The sequence below is a fragment of the Fulmarus glacialis genome, unplaced genomic scaffold, assembly GCF_000690835.1.
Source record: "Fulmarus glacialis isolate BGI_N327 unplaced genomic scaffold, ASM69083v1 scaffold48542, whole genome shotgun sequence".
NCBI classification, from domain to species: Eukaryota; Metazoa; Chordata; class Aves; order Procellariiformes; family Procellariidae; genus Fulmarus; species Fulmarus glacialis.
Genome location: NW_009198102.1, coordinates 161 through 23,610, shown reverse-complemented (window position 1 = coordinate 23,610; position 23,450 = coordinate 161). Strand labels below are relative to the sequence as shown.

Below are 23,450 nucleotides of genomic sequence, written 5' to 3'. Positions count from 1 at the left end.
GATACAATCTCTCCCTATAAACTTTACCTTTTATAAAACAAAAGCCTTATTAATTTTAATGGCAGGCGCCACAGATTAAGTCAGAAAGGAGACGTAAATGGTGCACAGATGTCAGTCTTACATACACCCCTACACATTGTTTTAGCCTAAACTGCTGAGCTCTGACAGGGGCAGAAAACACTTTTAACCACCTACTCTATTCCTGGGGGCACACCGAGTTTTCCTCCTACGCACTTTTGCTGGTGCCTGGTCCCAGGTTCCCACGGCTGGGCACACCAAGCCAGGCAGGGCAGAGTTTGAACTGCTCTTCTGTTCTGGACAGAGATGACCGTAGGGGTACTTCTGGAGCTAAATAAACTCAGGATGGGTGCAAGAAGAACCCCACGACAGCCCAAGCAGCACTGATACAGGCGATAACCCCAAATCAACCTCTCCAGAGCAGGAACCATAACATACAACCACAAGCCATCACTTTGGGATAAACCAAAATGCTCTGGGGACACCACAAGCTTTGCAAGGACCCCTTGCTAACCTGAGGCATCTCCAGGCTGCAAGTGCAGGGACAGCAAGGGTTTTGAGCCGAGGGCTGCCTTCTTCTTCTGTCCTCCAGCCACATACATGCATCTTAGGAGAGGCAGCAGATAGTGAAATGGCCATCAGTGAACCCTGTCTATATACCCAAAAAGGGGACAGAGGAAAAGTGAGCACCCACAAGCCCAAAAAGCAAAAAAACCCCAAAAACCCAAACCCTAAGAAAACTCCACTACATACATGGGCCCTTCTGTGTGCTCAAGGATTGTCTACTAGAAGGTATCAGCTCGTGGTCAGTTAATGTGCAAAGGGATGATCTCCAAGGCTGATGGAGATCAGCCAAACATCCCTGGGCAACTCCTTGGTGCAGACAGCATCCCAGGCATGTCACCCAAACCCAGGTGCACCCCCAGAGCAGGCGCTGCCGCATCCTAGTTGCATGGATCCATGCCCTTCCCTGGGACGCCGTGCTGCCAGGCAATGCAGCTGATTGATGCTGGCTGCTCCATCACTACCCTTTCACTATGGACCTGGGACACACCTCCTCACAGTCCAGTTAAAGAGGGGGACATCTCTCCCTGATGGAGAGTTTTATGGAAGGGGAGAACACCCCAAATGCAGAGTACCTGAGTAACATCATGGGGTCCCACTTGATCCTTTGTACACATGTCCTCGTGATGACAGATCCCTACAGAAAAGCACTGCTGTTAGCTCCATCTTCCACACTGGCAGGAGGGAAACTGAGGCATGGGAGGGGGGTAAACAGAAAGCCTGTATCAGAGCAGAGAATGAGGCACGCTGCTGACTGCTCCTGCCATTGCATCAATTATGGAGCAGAGATCAGATCCGCATTAGGAGATGGGGAATGGGGACAACGATGTGCCTCGGGGTGACTGCTTAAATGGCAGCCGTTGCAAATGAACAGCTACAGGAAAGCAAAGGATTGTCCTGGGGCTCTCACGTCTTGCCAGGGGCTTCCAGTCTTGCTGGCTTCGGTATAAAAGCCACCTTGGCCTGCCAGGGAGCTGAGGACCTGCTGTGCAGCAGGGTTTGGTGGGAGCACTGATAAAAATCACTCATCAAGGGATGCCAGGGTTAAGAGCCCAGCTCTGGCTGAGCTCAAGGATCTGCAGATCCAGCCCTGGGACTTGAGCCACTTCATGAGTGCCGAAAAGGTCCTGATCCAGACCCTGGCCTGAGGCATGCGGTGCCAGAGCAAGCAAGGGAGAGCAGCAAGAAGGGGAAGAGCTGAAGAGCAGGAAATCAGAAATCACTGCTCAGAAAAAAGCAGGGAAGGGCATAGCCAAGGCCAGAACTGAGTCATCATGCCACCGCTACCAGGGTTTAGCATCCCCTCCTCTGCTTCTTAATCATCTATTATTTGAAGGTGAGTTTTGTTTTATTGGGGGGGGGGGGGAAGCGCCTTTTATTTGGGTGATTTGCTCTGAGGTGTGTCAGGGATAGGGGAGGAATCCAAGTTAATTATTACCTGTCAATGCAGCAGCTGGAAAGTGGATGCATTGAGGAGGTCACAAGGCTGGAGATCAGGGATGGGTCTGCAGCACAAGGCAAGGCACAGCCTGTGACCAGGACTGGCTCCAGGGTGTGCTGGGAGCCAGGGCTGCAATTGCGGGTGGAGGAGGCACTTCCTAAGGAGCAAGGCAGTGGTCCTTGCCAGCAAGGAGCAACTCAATGCCGGCAGGAAGTCGAAGCAACCTCCACCAATGACCAGCAGGGAAAACGCAGAGCCGTGCTTCACGAGTGGAGCGAGCATATACCCACAGAGCCCACCTGCTCCCGCAGTGAGGGGATGGAGCTGGGGCACTGCAGCAAGGCTCACCCTCATCCATGTTGATGAGGCTGCTCTTTGCAGTCACCCCCAAAAGGCACTCACTCACCAGCCCCACAGGAGACGTCACCGGCGCGGTTATCGGCAGAGGAGAAGGAAGGGTGTGGGCCAGCCAGGGAGTTGTGAGGCGCAGTGCTCCTCAGGTGGCCTTTGGGCAAACACAGCAGCTGGGCACAAACCTCCTTCCTTCCCGGGTTCTGTTTACAGATCCGCTTGGCCCAGCCTGGGTGTTATTACTGCTAAGTGCACAGATAACGCCATTAATAAGCACACTGCTGATAGCAGAGGGGCAAACATCGCTCCTAACATTAACTCTCAGCCTCTGAGTAAAGGCAGCTTCTCCAGGGCAAAGCAGGACAGTGATTTATGTGATCAATGCAGTTAGTTCAACTCATCCTCTCCCTTCCTGCTCCTCTCATGCACATTTGCTTACTTAATGACTTGGTTAAACTTGTGTCAATACCTTCAAGTTAAACAGCTGCTCTTCTTCAACATAAAGGCCAAATTAGGAGGATTAAAGAGTCTCCCAGGGCTTTACAACTCCTCTGTGTTCAACCTCAGCTCCAAAGCCAGGAGAGGGCAAGTCAGGCTAGGAAGGATGCCTCATCTTTGCAGCCCAGCCCAGATACACAGTCCCACTGGCAAAACCACTGGGGCACAGTAGGCCCCAGCATTTTATTTCAGGCCCATCTTTAAAGGAAAAACCTCCAGTTTCACTTAAACTTATTTACCCCAGGATATATTCAGACTCCTGGCCTCCTTTTCCCAGTTCTGCAGTCACCCCAATTTAGGACCATGCGCACTGAAAAACAGCCAGGTTGGTTAATGCCTTGCATGTAAATCGTTGACTTTGTTCAACAAAGAGGCCACTGAATAGCTCTTGGGAGATCCCAGTTCCCTGCTAAGCTCTAAAATGGGGTCCGGAGAAGAGCCAGGAACCCAAAGGAGAGCCTGATTGCACTCAGGGGATCCCAGAGCAACAATGCAAGAAGGACATGGTCCTCCAAGCAGGCTGGAGATGCTGATGCTTTGGGGGAAGCAGAACAAATCTAGCCACGGGTAGTCACAAAACCTGCCCAGATCAGAGCGTCCGGGCTCCACCAGAGCAGTGCAAAGTTTTGGTCAGACATTAAACATGACCGTTTTGCCGGCAGACATTAAAAGCAACAGCTGCACCAGCGCACACTGGTTGTTCTCACCCAGGAGCAATGGGCCCCTTTCACACTTGTTTTCCGTCCCTTTCATCACATCCCTACGCATGATAACCTGTGCTCCCTCACCCACTCCTACCCCTAATCAGCTTCCTCGGAAGTGTTTCATGGCTCTGAACTCCCAACTCATGTGTTTGCCAGCTGCAAGAACCCCAGGGCTTGGGCGTTCATCCTGCAACACTCAGACAACTCCTCTCCTTCCATCCTCTCCTGATAGACCCTCTTCAGCTCACGAGGTTGAATGCCAAATCTCCATTGCCAGCCACAAAACCAGGGGGGATCAGCTCACCAAAGAGTCCCAAGACAGAAATCAGCTTGCCTGCAGCACAGCTTGGACCTAGAGCATCCCTGACCCCGCCATGGCTGCGCCTATGGGGTTTGCGCACGAGGGTCCAGCTCTTAAGTCAGCATTAACAGGTCGTAGCTATCACCCCCCAAAGAAGCAACCTCTCTGCCAGAAGTGCATCAAATTGGCGTAGTCCCTGCACCTAGGCTGGACTGTGAGTTTCGCCTTTTGGGTCAGTTTGGGTATCTGTGCCCTGGATAAAGACACAAAGTAATGGCACACTTCAGAAAAAAAATCTTAGGATCTACCTAAAAACAAGGGAGTGGGGAACTCAGGTGGATTTTAGCCAAAGCAGTGTGGCTAAGCGCTCCCAGCACAAGCCTGTGCCAGGAGATAAGCTCTATACTCACCTGAGCCATGGCACAAATTAGTCACCACAACTGGTGGTTTTACCAGTTGGCACATCCTGTATCAAGGCCTTTGACATGGGGCAAAGCAGCAGGTGTATAAAGGAGCTGATCCCCATTGGCTGCCCTTGGCAGAGCTGAGAGCTTCTCACTGTGTAATTAATGTAATGACAATAATAGACCCAGAGTAAACAAGGTGGAAAAAAAAAAAATCAATGGGCTGGGAGCAGAGGCCGCATTCAGTGCGGAGCAGTCCTGACGGCTTCTGCCTGCACCTTGGTCTGTTGGAAAGACTCACATGCATCCTGGTGGCACTCCAGCAAGTGGTTTTAACATCGGCTGTAACCGAGGCTGTGCCGGCAGCTGCTCCCACTCGGCAGGCAGCAGGAGGCTGCAGGGAGGTAAGGGCTGGGGCTTGGCTGCTCTCAGCAGCACACAGCTATGGGTCAAGGGGTTGGGTCCACAGCAGCAGCTTCTGTGTGCAGCCTTGTCTGGGCACTTCGGTACCTCCTGATGCAGCCTGGATGCGATTCCATCTGATCCTTCTGATTTTATGGCCTCTCCCCTCCCTCCCCTGACCCCGAAGCAGAGGAGTTATGGTCCTAGGAAAGGGGAGGGCATTTGCTCCTGTGCTACTAAGTTAGGAGAGTTTTGGAGCCAAATGGGGAAGTGCACTAAATCCCCAGAGACCAAACGGAGACAGGGCACCTCAGTGCACATGCAAAGTGGGAGGGTAGCACTGAAATTTCAACCCCTTCTCAGACAACTCCCCCAAAGCCCCAAGACATATAAATCCCCCCACCCTCAAACACATCTCAGGGGTCTGCTTTCACTCCAGCCACCCCCCACCGCAGCCAGAGTCACTCCCTGGAGTGAAAGCACCGAATCTACAGAGAGGCTTTCCGTACACCGAATCTACAGAGAGGCTGATGTTGCCTGATTGCTGTACGTGAGCAAGGAGATTTCTCTCTCATGGGCAATATGGTCCTACTGAGATTTTTCCAAAAGCTGGATAGAAAAGTTCCCAGGCTCTGGCTGTCTATCTAAGCCAATCCCTCAAACTCCTCTGTATCAGTGTGCTCACGGCTCTGTGCTTTTTCCTCTGTGCTACAAGAAGAAAAAGAAAGAAACCTGGGTATTAACTTTGTCCCAATCTCAGCCCACCTGGGTCGGGGGTTGGATCTTTTCCCAGCAGCTTAGATCAAAATTTACAGACCCTCTTTTTATCCTCTCCAGCTCTGCCACAATTTGTGTGACCATACAAGGAGCATGGTGTAACTCTCACAGCCCAAAAACACAAGGAAGAGGTTGGACCCATCAACCAAAATCAAACAGATCTGAATTTTAGAGGAGGTCTGAGCTTGCTCTGTATTTCCACCTAATTCTTACAGCAACAAAGGGAAAGGAGGAAATCTGAATCCAGGGCTGTACGCAGAGGAGGTGTGAAAGGTGAGGATGGGAACTGTTTGGGCACCTCTGGTCCCAACAGCTCCAAGTACTGGTGGGGCAGGGCAGAGACATCAAATACTCATTTTAATGCAGGTGCCTCTGGAAAGCTTTTGGCAGAAGGGCCTTTTCCCAGTGCCCTGCAATGACTCTGTCCACCAGGAAATTTTTAATGCCTAACCAGGGCTAAACACCAATCTCTTTTCCCCCGCATCCAGCTTCTGGAGAGGGAAGGGGAAGCTGCAAAGCAAGGAAGGGAGATCACCACAAAAGTGGCTTTTACAGCAGAGCACACAATCTCTCATCTCAGCATGTCCCCTACCATCTTTCTTACTTTAAACCTCCCCTTTGTTCAACACAGCAGGTGACCCCCAGGCAGATGAGCCATGCCGGGCAACAAAGTCTCAAGGCAAAAGGCCTGCCATCACTGCAAGAGCAGGTCAGCCCCACCAGACACCTCCACAATCCACTATGAGAAGTTCTGGCTGTACCGTCACTGCTCTTCAGTGCAGCAGAGGGACAGGCAAGCTCAGAAAGCTGGGCAGCTCTTCTCAGGGCTGCTGGCCATGAACGTGGTGTTTCTGGGCAGTGCCTTCGTCAGCAGCATGATTTTCAACCACGTGGCCATCACGCTGGCAGACGTCTGGATCCTGCTTTCCATCCTCAAGGTCTTGTGCCTGTGCTGGATCATCTACTACCTGCTGGGCACCAGTCGGCAGCTGCACGCCGTGCTCTACCGGGATTCCCACGCTGGGCCGATCTGGATTCGGGGTAAGTTCTGCTTTTATTTATCATCTCATGCCTTTCCCCTTCTTCCCAGTGCTTGATAGAGAAGATAAAGGAATTCTTCCCCCACTACTAAAAGAGCTAGAAGCCACAGGATATGTAGCTAGGGCACTGGGAATCTCCCAGTGTACCCTGCCAGCTTGTGGTGCAAGGCTGGGGAAAGAGAGGGGCATAGCAGATGCCACAGAGTGGAACCAGAGCAGTCAGGAAAGTCTTGAACTTGGCTTCCCTTCAGTCTCCAATCCAACCTTGCTCTGTGGTCCCTTCCCAAAGCACAACCCAGGCATCTCCCACCTGCAGCCCAGAAACTGAGCATGGTGGGAGAGACATAGGAAAGGTTTTAGGCATGGCCACTTTGCAAAGTGAGAGGAGAACCACCAGGTTTACCCTCCAAGGGCATCAGCGGCCCCATGCCACCTTCGTCCTTGTTTAACATCACAGCAGTCCTGTTTCCAGGGGAAGATTCCTGGCCAGTGAGTCATATCCCAGTGACACCCAGGCTTTCCTGGCAGATTTCCCACCAGTAGTTGCCCCACTTTGTGAAATGACACTTCTCCAAGCAGCCCTGCCTCTGGCCTATTATGGAGTTTGTAATTAGCGCACAGTCTTGTTAACTAAGCACAGAGAATTAAAGGGAAGAAAGCTGCAAGGTACCGAGTACCTAAAGCTGCAGAGAGGTGTCAAAGGTGAAAGGGAGAAACAATTAAAGAAAGGGTCCTAACTTCCGCAGACTGGTGCTGCTAAAAGGCTCAGCAGACCTGCATTCATCTTAGGTTTTCTCCGCAAGGCAGAAACCACCACCTGGCATTAGCTTACCTCTGTCACTCCAGATTGCACAGAAAAGACCAAAACCCCTGTTCCCACCTTGTATCCAAGCACAAGAAAATACCTTATATTGTCTCAATATCTTAAACCAGCTGAAGCATGCAACCAGGTTCAGGAACCACGCTCCCCTTTGTCCCCTTCTCTCAAAATCATGAGACTTCCAAATGGAAAGGCCTCCAGTCCCACGCAAATCCAAAAAGCACGAGGTCTCCAGTCCCCAGCCAGGCTCAGATGCTCCACAGACATGTCTTTGTTTATTTACTGGTGCTTTTGCTGTTTGCCCAGGATCAGTGCTGCTGTTTGGCAGTTTCAGCATCCTCCTGAATGTGTTTCAGATCGGCTACAGTGCGATTCTCATCCAGTGCAAATCCAGGGTGGAAATTGTGTTCCCCAGCATTGAAATCCTTTTTATTTGCACCCAGGTACTGCATTTTACCCTTCTGGAAGCTCGCTTATTCTCTCTGTCTCATTCCTGGGAGCCCAAGGGGTAGTGGGAAGTGGGTGCATGTGAGGCATTCTTATGAGCATTACAGGCATTAAAGGACCACATACTATTTCAGATACCACCCAACCACACTCTTCATGTGCCAGACTAAGAGACAAAGTAGTAAGATTTAGAAAGAAATCACTCTAGCACTACCTGACATACTGTAGGGTCCAGAAGAGTTTGTTTTGAAGCATCAAAGTAGGGAGAAAGAAGAGGAAATTTCAGATTTTGCTAGAGATGTCTTTGCACCAGTCTGAGTCCCAGCCTCTCTCTCTATTTGCTAATGCATCTCCCCCAACAAAATCCTTTGCACATAGAAGTATCTCACACCATCTGCAACTTGTTATTCTGATGCCAAACATCTTCTTTCCAGATCCAAAGCCACATTCGAAAAGTAAACTAGCTCCCATCTCAGCTGCAAATACTCGTATCTATACAAGACAGAAAAGCAGATCTCCTAGATCTGCATTAGGTGCAGGCACACACATTGTGCTGTCAACTAAGGATGCCAGCACATGCCTCAACACCAAGATGCAGGTACACACATGCCCCTGCACCAGTCGCACAGAGGCAGGTTTGCTCCTACTCAGACATGTGCTTTCTTGCCTGCCTGTCCCTTTCCACCACTTGTGCGGCAGGCAGCCAGCTTCACCCTGCTCACATCATTATTGTTATCGATTGCAGGCTTTTTTTCTGTGGCGTCACTCTAAGGACTGCATTCAAGTTCAGCACAACCTCACCAGGTACCAAGGGGGGGGGAAAAAGCTGCCCTCTACTCCTCTAAAGAAACTCTTCCTTTCTGTCTGCTTATCATCTCCCTTATTCCTGCTAGAACTGTCTTCATCTGATCTTACACAGACTCTCTATATTCTGCACCATGCAAGAACCATGCTATGACTTGACCAGACCCATCCTCTTTCCATTGACTAGGGCTCACCACCTCCCTTCGGTTTTCACTTGTGCCTTGGATTGCTGCAAAGCTTGTTGCTTCCTCCTAACCCCAAATACCTTCCCGCTACATGGCTCAGGGACCAATTCATTGACTGGAGTATGAGGTGGGGCTGCCTCCCCATTCCTGTCACTGGGAGATGTCTCAGGCTTCCCTCCCTCAACTGCATGCAAACCTAGGCCAGTTTCACCAGCAAGCCTGGCATTGCCTGCCCTGCTCCTTTGCAAATGGCCAAATGGGAATGTACTCAGCCATATTTGTGTGTGCAAAGTCACACACCAATGCCCCTATGCAGAACAGGCACAAATGCACTGTGTTTGCATACATCTGTGCATGGGTAAGCAAGAAGCAAAAGAGCAGCACCACATGGCAGGTGGACACAGTCAGGTCGTAAACAATCTCCACAGGCAGCATACTGTAGAAATGCCTTTCTCTTCTCCCAGGTGTGGGCTGATGCTGACCATAGCCACTAACCTCCTCCTCTGGCTCTTGGCTGTGACCAACGACACCATTCACATGGAGATTGAGTCTCAGCTGCGTGAGGTGGAGCAGCGATTTGCAGGCAAGGTTCCTTTTTCACATCTCTACTTGTATTAGGCTGACATAAATGATTTCTAGGGAGACAACAGTTCTTGATCTCAGTGATTCAGATATCACAACCAGTTCCCCCAAATGTTGTGATTTCCCTGTTATTGGAGATTGTCTCAAGGAGGTGGGCTGCACAGAGAGGACATCTTCACGTGGAGGGGGAGGACCTAATAGGAAACCCTGGAACTGAGGGCTAGGAAAGGAAAAGCCCACTATAAATTAACATTTTTGCTCACATTTACCTGTCAACTGCAAGCAGAAGATTGCCAGACTAGAAGAGACTCACATAATTGCTCTGCTTTACTTTCTGAGGACATGGAAAATAAAAGGGGAAACTAATATTCCAAGGGTAGATAGAGGAGGCTTCGTTCGCTGTGAAGGAAGGGGTGTGTCTCTCATCCAGCACCTATGGTGTTGACCAGAAGGAGCACTACGTATTTGGGAAAAGACATTTGCTAAACCCTGTTATTCTGAATCCTCACAGCCTTGAGGACCGAGTGGAAATCACTTAACTTCCTACTGATCACTGTTTCTGAGATACATAGAGACAGATGTTGTGCCTGCACACAAGAAACTCCCAAAGATAGCCATGAAATCCAGACCAGCTCCCTCTTTAATTGTTGCCTTCCTCTTCTCATGTTCCAGGCAACGAAACTGCCTTGTGCACATGCCCAAACACAACCATCTGCAAAGTCTTCCAGAAGGGCTACATCCTGCTCTACCCCTTCAACACTGAGTACTGCCTCGTCTGCTGCTCAGTGCTGTATGTCATGTGGAAGAATGTGGGGAGACGCATCAGCCATCACCATGTCCCTCACATCAAGCCCAAGTTCAAGCTCCAGGGGGTGGTCTTTGGGCCACTGCTGGGCGCCACTGCTGTAATCATCGGGATCTGTGTCTTCATGATGTACCAGATCCAGGCCACCAGCTCAGCCCCCAACCGCCAGGTCTTCGTAATGTATTATTCCTACTACATTGTGCTCCTGCCCCTGATGAGTGTGGGCGCAGTGATTGGGACAATCATCCATGCCTTGGAAAAAAGGGAGCTGGACACGCTGAAGAATCCAACCCGCAGCCTGGATGTGATCCTGTTGATGGGGGCAGCCCTTGGCCAAATCGGCATGTCTTACTTCTCCATTGTTGCCATTGTGGCCACTGACCCCAGAGACCTGTTGAACAGTCTCATCCTGTCCTATTCTGTCCTCCTCATCTTTCAGAACATCACCCAAAATGTCTTCATCATTGATGGGCTTCACCGGCAGCCCTGTGTAGCAGCAACTGAGGCCAGACACACAGGCCACGCTGGGCAGCATGCAGTGGCTTCAGAGCTACCTGAAGGTGAAGAGGAAACCACAACAAGCAGCAAACAGGAGCACACACAGATGTCTCCCGGCGAAGAGGAAGAAATGAAAGAAGAGCAGAATCATGAAGCCTATGACCAGAGACGAGTGAGCATGCTGGAGCTGGGACAGGAGATCCGGAAAGTTTCGCTGTCCTATCTCCATAGCTACTCTCACCTGAGTTGGAAGAGAAGAGCATTAAGAGAGATCTCGTTCTTCTTGGTTTTGTGCAACATCATAGTAAGTATTGCTCTCTCTGACCTTTGATACAGATGTGCTCTCCTTGTCTTTCTCTTGGGCCACTATTCCAGACAAGAAACCTTTGCCCACCAAGTTTCAACCTACTGGTAAGGCAAGTCAAGACTGTTTTTTCTGTTAATACCCCACTCCCATAATTATAAGGTCTCTCTTTTAACCTAAGAGTCAAATATGGCTAGGTTTCCTGGATGCAGGAAGGAGACAGCTAATAAATCCTTACCAAAGGATTGGTGCCAAAATTTTAGCCTCTGAAAAAGTTATCAAACTCATTAAGGGTATTTCATGAGATAGGTGGAAAAACATGAGGCACCAGCAGTGAGTCTTTGTAAACATGGGCCTCCAGGATTGAAACTCACCAATAAAGTACACTGTGCTCTGGGATCTTGAATCAACATGGATCTTCACTGCAGCCTTAATCCAGTGAAAACAAATTGGCCAAGGAACCAGTGAAATTCTGCAAAAAGATGAAGCTGGCTGGGGCAGAATGAGGCCATCATTAGGCTTCCAGGAATTCAACAGAATTTGACTTATAGGAAGGAGTCAGCAGCATAACTAGGGGATTTTCCTTCTCTTCCCTGGCAGGGACACTCCTCTGATACTCTTGAAATATTCCTACAACCACTTGAGCCAGTGCTGAGATTAGAGTGCAGGTAGGAGACAGTTTGTCATCCCCTGACTTCTGCTCTTTTTTCCTTACACCTCTTTAGCTGTGGGTCATGCCCACATTTGGGGCTCACCCTGTCTTCGAGAATGGACTGGAAAAGTCATTTTATGGCTACTCCACCTGGTTTGCGATCGTGAACTTTGGCCTCCCACTGGGTGTGTTCTACCGAATGCACTCTGTCGGGGGACTCCTGGAGATCTACGTCACAGCCTGAACCAAGCTGACTTCCCACCCCAGAAGCTGGGGTGAAACGATGCTGAACAAAGGTGCAGCAAGCAGTGGATATGCACATGGAAGCTTTTAAGCTTTTTCCCTCCGGCTTCTGCTTTGACTTCTCCTTGCACATCTCCATGAGTTTCAGAAGAAAAGGAGATTGTTTTATATTTTCATTTTTTCTCCATAGAGAATAGACTCAAAGCCCATAAACAAACTGTCTTACTGCTCTAAGGAAGCACGCATGCTGGTACTTTTCAGTAGTCTGCCAGTGGATGCTGTATGGTAGCAAGTGGGACTTTACCAGCTCCTATTGAAATCTTCCAGATAAAAGAATGCAAGAGCAGCCTTCAACAAAAGCAACAAAGATTGACCAACACTCCACAGAACTTCAAAAATCCAGTCAAGGACCACCAGCCCCACCACTGCTCACCAACCCCCCATCCTGCAGCACAGAAGAGACCTATCAGTACCAGCCACACTAGAAGCATATACAGCCACAGTCATTCAGAAACGAACCAAATGTACGCTTTTTATGTGTAATTTTCAAAAAGATGCTGGTAGCTGCTTTAATGGTCATATCAGGGAGTATTTTTGTTTGTTCCTGGTTACAACATCTGGCATGCCAACTTGTGCAAGTCCCGTAGGGCCCAGCCCCACCGAAGTGCCAAGCTCTTGCTGCCAAGCTCAGTACTGAACAGCAGGACAGGCCTTCAGACTTGCATCAGTTCAGTGCACCTTTTCCCATTATCAAAAACAGAAGCTATAGCATCACCTTGCCTTACTGAGAATAAACACTATTTCTCCTTACAGGCACTCACATAGCCTCAAGTGAGAAGCGCTAGAGAAGTACTATGGCTGATCTTTATTTGATGCTACTCATGCATGATGTTATCACCAGTGTGTACTAGCAAACGTCCCACTCTTGCATACAGAGCTTGTTCAAGAAAGAGCTACTGCCAAATCTATTGTGAATCCCTCCCTACCCCAGCACTTCAATCCTCAGTGCTGCTTTGCAAGTCCACATTTCGCAAGGTGCACTGCGCACAAGGGAACACTGTTACACAGTGTAGTGCCTGCTCAAAGACCCATTAGTACTTGTTCCATAGGAGATGCTTCCTTTGAAAGCACATGGGGAGAGCAAGGGGGCTTGCAATTATGGGTCCCAAATACAGAGCCTGATGAATGGAAATAAAGAGAGAGTGAATTTTTATGTGTATTTTGTGAAATCTCTGGGTCTGCTCTGCACTCACCAAAGACCAGACTCAAAGTCAACTGACATTGACTTACACCACTCTTGTGTTCAGAGGTTATATGAGATTTGAGGGTAGGCTTTGTTATACAACCAGTTTTTTGCTACCAAAACCTCTCATGACTCTTAACTACGGCCAAAGTAGCATGGTACAGAAGGCATCCAGATTATTGCTTCTGTTCCTCTATAAATCAATCCCAGAAGCAGTGTGGGTTTAGGATCAGAACCTATTTACGGGTTTTTTTTGTGATCCCCTAGAAAAGCAAACTCCCCCGACAGTAACAGTGATGAGAGCTAGAAACTCCTGACCACACACATCCCACTCTCCTTAGGATTCAGCATTCAGGCAGTAACACCTTTCCGTGAAACTGTAAGCACGAACGATTGCATGAGCATGAACTTTGCCCATAAGTGTTTTTACTTAGGCCTGTGTCAGCAGAAATATGTCATGAGAAATAACAGCTGGATAAATTAGGCTCCAATAAAGTTAATTATTATTCTCATGTCACAGTTTGTACCAAGGGATCTACAGGAGATACATGCCAAGGTCTGGCCCATTCAAATGACGAACATGATCTCAAACCTTCTTCCCAGTTATTGACAGCCTGGAGACAAGCGATGATGTACTTCATAGGCAAACCCATGACCTGGATTTTATCTGCAGTCTAATAGATAAAACACTGTTTAAGTTACTGAGCCTCCACTGAGCAGGTGACTTTGGAGGTCTCCCACTGAGATTACTAAGCACTATGTACAAGTATGGACTGAAAGAGAAGTCAGCTTGTGATTTCTTGCTGGTAAACAGAGGGACTACCTGAATATGTGATTAGCATGAACAGGAATGAAGCCCACCAGCAACAACTCTTACCCACAGCAACTATAGATCAGGTAAGTGGTCAATGCCCTCTATGTCCTTTCCTAACAACACCCAGTTCTAACACTGTAGATGAACGTAAGAAATCCCACAACGGGCAACAGTAAAAGCACTCTTCCAGGCCAAACAGAAATGCAGGGTCCAAGGTTCCAGCCCTTTCACTTAGGAGGGTTCTATCTCTGGACTGATTTGTGTCTGATCCCAGGAGGAGTAAAACCATGAACGCACAGTTTGTATGCAATTAAAACTGCCTTCGGCTCCTTCACAAGACTGACAGCAGGACTGGGCACAGTCATCTTAAAGCCTAGTGAGAAGTGAGCTAGCCGTGACTCCTGAATCCAACACAGCTATGACATGGCAGTGGCCCACCGGATCCTTCGTCATCTGCCATCTGCTCCACCATCTTTTGTCATTTGCCATCGTGAATGACTTCCAGAGCTCTCCCAGGGCCAGGGTGCCTGTTTTATGGGTCTCAACTGCACAGAGGTTTTAGTACAGAGTTCACAAAGTCAGGAGACTTGATCCTGTTTGATCTAGTTCCTTTTCTATACCCTTTGAGGCAGTTACCTTTGATGATGTATGCCTTTGATGATGTCTCATGTCATAAACACAGAGTTTATGACATGAACCCACACAGTTCAGGCTTGTTTTCCAGAGTCCAATCTTCATTTCTGATTACAAAAAAAAATTTCACACACTGCATAGGAAGCCAGCACACGGTATCCTAGTAGCACAAATCACCCCAGCATAAGACAAATGAGATTATAAACCTCTCTCTGGGAAAAAAATAGGCGACCAACTGCACGTTTCAGATAATCTTTATCTTTCTCCCTGTAAGTAAGCAAATAGTTTACAGTGCAAGTTGATTTCCACAGAACAAGGATCAGACTCCAAACACCAAGAAACAAACAAAAAGGTTTTCAGAGAAACTCACAAAGAAACAAAGCAGAAAAGAGGGGACGGAAGAGATCATGAGAACCAGCAGATCCATGGGAGGGAAGAGGCAAGCACGTGGGACATGCCCCATTCCAGCTGTGAGGTGCAAGTGCCATACAATCAGAGGCTGGCACCACCAAATCACTTTCTTATATATGAGACAGATTCCAAGTAAAACAGAGACCTCACACTGTTTACATCTAAACAGAGATGGGGTCAGGATGGGAGTAATGCTAGATGGCAAAGTGGGTTGGAGATGGTGGGTAGGTGGGGGAATAACCTCTCTTTATTTCACTTATTTCTTATCCTTCACAAAACCATTCAGGTTTTATTTCAGCTTTCTACTGGCCTGGGACTCCAGTCCACTTTCAGTGCCCAGAGGAGGAAACCACCTGACTACAAGCCAGCAGTACACTAGAGCAGCACTCTCTCTAGGAAAGAATGGTCATGTTGCTATCACTCTAGCTTCAAAACTCAGGCAAGGGTTACAAGACAGAAGTGCGTGCCATACCCATCCCCTTCCTTTAACATGTGAGACCAGTTTCCATGGAGTAATCTCACTGGTTCTAAGCTGTGGCAAACAGCTCATGGCCAATGATCCTCCCAAGAGCCTGGATACAGAGCACCAAGGACTAAGCTTTGGTGGAGAGGGAAACGTCTCAGTTCATGACAGGACCCCTCACATTTCATTGTCTAAAGACCACGCAGGTCTAAGACAGCAGCCCCTCCCAGCAGAACATAAAATTTGACTCAAACCCCATGATATCTCCACCTACCAATGTGCAAACCCATGCAGCTGAACCAAGCCAGCAACAGCAGGTCTCCCACCAATTCTAATTCTGGCTTCCCAGACTTCACATGCTTGGGACCCAATACATTCAAGATCTGATAACTTGGTCACTAGTAAAATGCCCTGAAGAACTGAACTTTGCCTCAGCACTCTCCACTACAGTCCACACTAAACATGGAGATACTTTTCCTCCTACAGCTTCCCTGAGTGCCTCCCTCAATCCCCTGCCTTAGACAGTAGTGTGCAAAAGACCTTTCCACTCCCTGCATTGCATCAGCCTGCCAGTCAAAGATGGAAGGATACGGTTCCTTTCAAACCCAGGTGACACTGTCCTTTCAGTCAACGGGAGAAGACTAAAAGAGTTTAACAGTCACGTCTCTTCTCCTTGCTCTCACTGAGCCAGTCCCTTCCTCCCTGTGTGCTCACATGGATTAAGCAGGGCTTTCCAAAGTGACACACAGTCCATTGCAACAGCCCACCATGAAGGACAGGCTGCTGGGCCTGGAAGCCAAGGAAAAACTTCTCATGCCACACCAAAGCACCAGCTACTACAAAACTTCTTAAGCAGCTTTCCAGGAAAGGAGTAGAGAGATTTAGAACGGAGACACAAAGTTTTCCTTCAGCAACTTCTCCTTTCTTTTGGACGGGAAAGACTCCCCTACCAATATGCAACTGAGACACCAGGGAGACACCTGCAGTCAGAAAGGATGCCCCGGAAACTTTATGGAGCCACATGAAAGTAACTGAAGTTTCCAAACCCCATCTCCTGCAGGAATAGCAGCTTCTCCCTTGCACCCAATTTACAGCTAGTCTTTTTCAATTAAATGCTGACTCTGACCAGGGCAAGGACAGGGTCAGATTGGTTTCCAAACCACATCCACGAGCAAAAGAGTAATAGAAGAGCTAAGAATGGTCTGATTTCTAGTGCAACCACAACAGTGGACAATCCCTTAGACATCTTTCACTCAAGGTTCATAGTGAAGGGTGAGGGAAGAGAAATGAGCTGGGGGGAGGGATGTCCAAGCAGGTCCCAATTAAAGCTCTAAATGACAGGGAGGTAAGTGAAGTGATTGTCCTTTTGGTCTCTCAGCTGGATGTGAAACACAGGAATAGCTGTGATGAAGCAGCACACAGCAGTCCGTAGGTCCAGTGCATTTCTCTTAGTAGAGGTAAGTGCTCTCTTAGACCCGTTGAATTTCAAACAGCTTCACATCTGTGTCATACCAGATAGGGGGATCCACATTCCTGAGAGAGAAAGACAAGAGCCACTTTACTTTTTGTGGCCAGGTACATGGAATTCAAATCTCATAGCCAAGACTACAGGAGCTGGCTATACAGAAAGCCTTCAACTTTGCAGATGAGGAAATCACTGGTTGAGAGAGAATGGGCCTTAAAGGGATGACAACATCCCACAAAGCCAGAGCTTTCAATGAAATCTCTGCACCATCCCCTGCAGGAGCAGGGAATAGAAAAGCTGCCAGTTCCCAAACAAGCAGTACTCCCAGAACAACTCCTTTCACATCGCCTGCTGAAACAAAGTTTTGGAGCAGCTGATTCACCCTAGTCTCTTCCAAAGGTACAACATTTTTCTATCCTTATAAATATGAGACAATCCAGAGCTGGCCAAGTGCATGCAGTTCTCCCTACAGGCCCCATCAAAAGTTTGGAAAAGACCAAGTTAGACCGCACCCAGTTGGTTTACCTCAAATAAATAACTCCCCACATGTAGGTCCGGAACCACATGGCAGTGCCCGAGTTAGCCTGGTACTTGCGAATGAGGATGGGGTGAGGGACAGGTAGCAGCCCCACCAGTGTACCATGCTGCAAGAACTTGAGGATCTCCGATTCATCAGTGAGACCCCTGCAAAGAGACAGACCAGGAACATCCTTAGCATATCCACAGACACCCCCAAAACTGCTGCAGCACAAAGTAACAGTCTAAACAGACACAGAGCCAGCAACCACGGCCACCAAGAACACAGACTTTGTCCACTGAAAAAAAGAGTTGAGAAGGGATCAGAGAAACAAGAAGCTTGGCAAGCAAAATAACATCTCCTCTGCTGAGACCGTGATGCTTTCAATTATACTTTACAAGGTTTCCCCTACAGGCCCTCCAAATTCATCAAACTCTGCCAACCTCACAGAGCTCTTTACCACTGCACAGTCCTTTCTCTCCAAAAATGTACTTACTTGTCAATGCAGATCTTCTCCACCTGAGGGACCAGCACCTGTAAGAGCCGCATGATTGTCTGCAGGGGAAGCTTTGACTTCCAAGACATCACCTGTAAGTAGGAAAGCCCGCAGGGAAATAAGTGCACTGCATTAGCAGCTTTTCTACAGTTACCTCCACTATCTCTACAACAAATGCGGTTTACAAAAATCACAAAGGTGGTGGATGAACTGAGTGCACAACAGCAATACAATAAATCCTGGAGCACTGGAATTATGAACCACTCAATAGAACTAGCAGGGTATTGGTTTAAAACAGGTAAAACAAAATACTTCTTCACAGATGGCAGCAAACTTCTGGAGCTTTGACCACAAGTCAAAGACATTACCCGTGAGGAACTGCTCTTCTGCGGGAGTCTCTGCAGCAGGGGAAGGCGGGGTATGTGTGGCATTTCTGCCACAACTCTTTTCCTCATTATTTATTTCCTCTGTCCAGATTCCCTTACCCAGTCAGGAGTTGGGGTCCACTGTCCACTGGAGGATGCACTAGAGAGACGCCTTCGATCCCGTCGGGGATGTGATGCCTCCTATCAATAAATATTATTTAAAAAAAAAAAAAAAAACAAAAAACAAACAAAAGCAAATCACACTTAAGAGCAAGAAATACAACCCATTTTCTGACGACTTTTCCCCCAGCTTTTCCAGAGCACTGCTGGGAAAGACAGCTCAGCCTGTCCCTAAAACAGATCAAACCCACCAGACCTTCATTCACCGAAACCATATACCTTGGCCAGCGAGTGGCAACACTTGATGGGGTTGTAGGACCCTGTGGCAAGGTCACAACTCCAGTCACCACTGCTGACACTCTGTTGGAACAATCCACCGTGGGAGAGTTAAAACGGGATTGAAGAAAGACTGTTCAGGCATGCTTCTTTCTTTTAGCACAGAGATTAAACAGCTAAAGGCCACAGCTTTTCAGACCTCTGTCTACTGAGTATCTCTGGGATTTTTGGGGCCCATCCTGGAATATCTTAAAGAGCGTTTTTTCATGGGTGGACTCTCAGCAACTCCCACCTAATAACCCCTGCCTCTTAAGGAATGACACACTCATACCCCCAAAACACAAACACCATCACTAGTCACTTTTTGAAAAGCTCTGGTCGAAAGTTCAAGACCCACTTGCCTGTTATTATTCTTCTCGCCATCACTCTGTTTTCATTTCTTTTATACAGAAGACATTATTAACATCCTGGCTTTCCATATTCATGGTGGGAAGGAAGCAAATAACCCTTTAAAATCACTGTCAATCTCTGCACAAGGTAAAAACGGACAGGCTTTTTCCTTTTGCAGTGCACCCTGAGCATTCGTTACTACAACCTAGAGCTGACTTTTTTACAAAACAATGGAGAACAGCACTTCTTTCCAACAACCATCCTGCACCTCCACATGCATGGACTCATTCACATGTCACCTTCACAACCAGAAACAGCAGGCTTGGGACAGAGCTGTGCTGCAATCCACTGGAAGCTGACAGTGCTGTACCAGTCCTTTTCTGACTGGGAAACAGCTCAAGCCAGCTGCTGGACACAGAGATGTAATGACCCATGATTATGTTTCATGGGCTGCTGGAAGAAGAAAACCTTTCTTTTGCAAGTTCTCAGCCAAGATCTCACTTAATGACAACATAATTAATTGTATGCTTAAGATATATTGCTGATCATGGGCCTTCATCTGGTACTAGGGAAGGCCAGGAAGGGTAACTAAAACTGGTCCTGGGATATTCGGGAATTCTGTTCATTCCAGGTTATTCAAAGCCTAAACAGCAATATTATTTTGCAGTGTTTGCAGCTACAACCTTATCGTTCAGCCTGTTCAGCTTCAGTGCCGTGTCCTCATCAAGCTTCTAAAAACAAAATTCATAAAAACATAAAAAACTCTGATTTCCTTCAGATGACCCCACCCTCTTCCTCTTTCCTCCTCACTCTCCCACAGCCCTTGCCCCCTCACAGCTGCCATCCAAATGCTATCAGCCAGCTGACACATTTAGGAGAGGTAAGATGGAATTACACTGAAATATGAAGGCTGTTGAACACAAGACACTTTTGAAATGGTTACGACTGATAAGGGGAGAACATTACAACAGATAAAAGAAGGAAATTAAATCAGTCATAAGGGTGGGTATCCTAAAATTTATCCAGTATCTCTTAATAATTTATCTTAACTCAGTAGGTTGGAACAAGGTTGGAGCACAGAAAGAAGACAATGTTCAGATAGTCTGAAACACCACAATCCCTGAAGACAGCTGTGTGCTACTTGAAGCACCATGTAATAGCAGTGATGATTCTCCCCATAGCATATCCCACACCCACTGCTTTACCATCCTTCACCTCCTGTCTGCTTTTTGGCCCCCACCCCACAAATATTCAGACATGCAAATAGCATTGCTGGAGCCAGGTGGGGCAGCTAATGCGTAACTGTCTGTCTGAGACCAAAGGCCCACATCCACACACAAGCAAGCAGAACAAGCAGAGAGGATCAGGACTTAAGGGTAGAATAGAGGAATCTTCAGTCTGCTCCACTAGACTGTAATGCCTTTGCAAGCATCCCCCATTTGGACCACGATTCTGCAGTACTGTCTCAGCCAAAAGCATGTTGAAAGCATGTCCTGGTTGTGGCTGGGACAGAGTTAACTTTCTTAACTTTCTTCCCAGTAGCTGGCGGGGGGAGGGGGTGCATGCTGTGTTTTGGGTTTGGTATGAGAGGAGCGTTGATGGCCTATTGATGCTTTGGTTGTTGCTGGGTGGTGCTTGCACCGGGGACTTTTCAGCCTCTCGTGCTCTGCCAAGTGCAGGGGAAGCTAGAAGCGGGGAGCATAGCCAGGGTGGTTGACCCAGCTGGCCAATGGGGTATTCTATACCTGTGACATCATGCTCAGTATAAAATCTTGGGGGGGGCCCTCTCTGGCGGTTTGCGACACGCAGTCGGTGAGCAGTTGCATTGTGCATCGCCTGCTTTGTATATTCTGTTACTGTTGTTGTTATCATTGTTATTGTTACTGTTCTACTTTGTTTTATTTCCATTATTAAACTGTTTTTATCTCAACCTGCGAGTTTTCCTAGTTGTGCCCTCCCAATTCTCTCCCCCATCCTACCGGAGTGGGGGGGTGAGCGAGCAGCTGCGTGGTGCTTAGTTGCTGGCTGGCGTTAAACCACGACAGAGCAAAACAGACTGAAAGATTCTTGTGGCACCACTACAGTCCATAGCAGCCCATGATAAGATGCATCATTCCATCCCAACTCATCACCTCCTGCCCACTTTGCTCCACACCTGGTGAGAGCTGGTGTGTCAATTTGGCCATTTCAGAGAAAACTAAGAGAGGAAAAGCTGGGAAAGTTATGCCTTTCACCATGGGACAGCCACACCTCCCTGTGCAAACAGATTAAATGTTCTCACTACAATGAAATGGCTCAGTGGACAGTGAAAGCTCAGGCAGAGCGTGAGGCAGTGCTAGGTGTATAAATGTGACCTCGCTAAAGGAGGAGAGGACATGCAGGACAGCCCTTGTAATACACTTCCTACAAGACAGCCTAGAGGTTTTTGATACTGGACAGGAAAGGACACAGACTGAGGACTAAACAGATAATTTCAAAGACAGCTGTTTTACATCTCTTGATGAGGAAAACTAGCGAATGCCAGAAGGCTGACATTGCCATCAGAGCCTAGGAGACCAGCACAGCCTTGATTCAAAGACTGCAAACCCTTTGTCTCATCTGCATGGCCAAGCAGCCGCCACTCTGAGGGCAGCACCTCAGCCAAGCCCTCATGGGAACACATTTTTCACCACACCAGCTAGCCAGAAGATTCTGGTAGAGCTCTCCATCCCAGAAAGGAGGGAGAGGAAAAAGAAGCAGCAGTCAGAATCTGAGTTGAAAGCCTCTGGATCGGGAATACATCTCTTTGCAATTACACACTTGCTGCTCTATCAGTAGCTTTCAAGGTGGAGAAAGCTCACTCCTCTAGTGTTTTAGCTCTTGTGTCACTAGCGCAAACATGAAACACCCAAGATGATGCAACAGTACTTCTGAACCACGGTGTTTTCCAGTACAGCACACATGTGCATATTGCCTCTAATATGATGCCTTTCTTCAGAGGGCCAACCAGACCTCTCCTAAAGTCCCCAATTCTAGTTCATTTCACTTCCCTACACACCAGAATGTCTGGCCTTACCCCGCTCCAGGGCTCCCCATCGCTCACAGCTGAGGGCGAGTTACCCTCTGATGGAGGCTGTGAAGACTCGGGCTCCAGTGAACGCATGGTCCCATCCTCTGATACCTGTGACTTCTCTGTGAGCTTGTCAATTCCTGCATTCAAAAGAGGAAAAGCTCAGAAACACAAGTCAATGAAATATGCTTAAAAGCGGGGGATTATTCTCTGCCCTACCATGCACAGACACCCTATGCATCTGATGACATCTGAAACGCTCTCCTTTCAACAGGAGAAGCAAGATCTAGCCTTGATTTCACCACCGCAAAGGAGTTCTTTGTCTCTAGGAAAATGCTCCCTGATGTAAGAGGAACACAGGTTCACATGGATATAGTTAAACTGAGGCAAAAGGTCAAGATTAGAAGAAATGGCCACGTGGACACCAAGTCTGAGAGGAGAGAAACTCAAGGCAGTTTACTCTGACTTGTTTGTGATCAGCTTGAGCAAACTGATCTGCAACTCAGACTGAAAGGCAGTAAGTCGTTCACAGATGAAAACTCAATCTCTCCCACGCCCAGTGAAAGGGTGAGTCCACACGGTATCTCACAGAGAAAACAAACCTCTCTCCTGTTACAAAGGTAAACTAAAGCTGACCTGGAGTAGCCACCAAACTTGTCGTCAGCGTCCCTGTTTCAGCAGGGGCAGCAGGATGTGACCCTTCCATGGAGACCCCATCCTGGGAATTGGTGCGAGAAATAGGCTCAGGAGTTTTCTTCTTACGCTGCAGGCCTTTCTGGATGGACTGTGAGTCCGTGGGTAAGTTGGCCAGCTGGTGAAATACATTCCGCTTGCGGATAACAGCATAGACCAAATTTGAGTTCCCTGGGAATCACAGCAACAAATGAGCAGAGAAGTAAGACTCAAAGAGCTCTGCCAATACAGCACAGCTCACTGGGTACACGAAGTGTGATTGTGGAGACCCCGCAAGCTCAGAGAACCATGCTTCCACCCACAAAGGCAATGGCACACGGAAGAAAGAGCAGAGCTTGATATCCTCTTATCCATTACAACGCAGTACAGGAAATTTGGTTAAATCCTTCCTAGGCTGGAAGGCTGACAAGAAATGGCTTAGAAACCAACATTCAAACAACTGAGAAGAAAAAGGACAGTTTAAACCACATATTAGCACCTGTTTTGGAAAAAAAGGTTGTTAGCCAAGATTGAACATTTCTCCATCTTCAAAAGAGTTCACAGAACAAATCAGGGGCATTCATTTGAGGAGAAACAGGCTTGAAATAGCAAAGCGAAAAGGCCAGAATTCTTACTGTCTGCAAGGTGGCAGAAAACAGAATGAAACCATCCCCTAAAATAAAACACAAGTCACAG

The 23,450-nt window shown here is 48.0% G+C and overlaps 2 protein-coding genes across 2 annotated transcripts; one reads left to right on the top strand and one right to left on the bottom strand.

Moving 5' to 3' along the window:
• The first annotated feature begins 6,116 nt into the window (after positions 1 to 6,116).
• Positions 6,117 to 11,841, top strand: OTOP3 (otopetrin 3). The gene is made up of 6 exons (XM_009572780.1): positions 6,117 to 6,501; positions 7,627 to 7,763; positions 8,513 to 8,571; positions 9,221 to 9,339; positions 10,011 to 10,945; positions 11,671 to 11,841. Exons 1-6 carry the CDS (start codon positions 6,117 to 6,119, stop codon positions 11,839 to 11,841), a joined length of 1,806 nt encoding a protein of 601 aa, XP_009571075.1.
• A 4,271-nt stretch (positions 11,842 to 16,112) lies between these two features.
• Positions 16,113 to 22,946, bottom strand: HID1 (HID1 domain containing; the record flags this gene model as incomplete). The annotated part of the gene is made up of 6 exons (XM_009572782.1): positions 16,113 to 16,937; positions 17,395 to 17,553; positions 17,883 to 17,974; positions 18,368 to 18,448; positions 22,089 to 22,222; positions 22,719 to 22,946. Coding segments are annotated over 6 exons (758 nt in total), but the record flags the coding sequence as incomplete, so codon positions are not given.
• Positions 22,947 to 23,450: the final 504 nt, after the last annotated feature.

Excerpts from the sequence above, each read along its gene's own strand:
- OTOP3 (XM_009572780.1), top strand. The coding sequence starts at position 6,117 with ATGCCGGGCAACAAAGTCTCAAGGCAAAAGGCCTGCCATCACTGCAAG. Across the intron at positions 8,572-9,220 it reads GTTCAGCACAACCTCACCAG|GTGTGGGCTGATGCTGACCA; the intron begins GTACCAAGGGGG and ends CTCTTCTCCCAG. Across the intron at positions 10,946-11,670 it reads TGGTTTTGTGCAACATCATA|CTGTGGGTCATGCCCACATT; the intron begins GTAAGTATTGCT and ends ACACCTCTTTAG.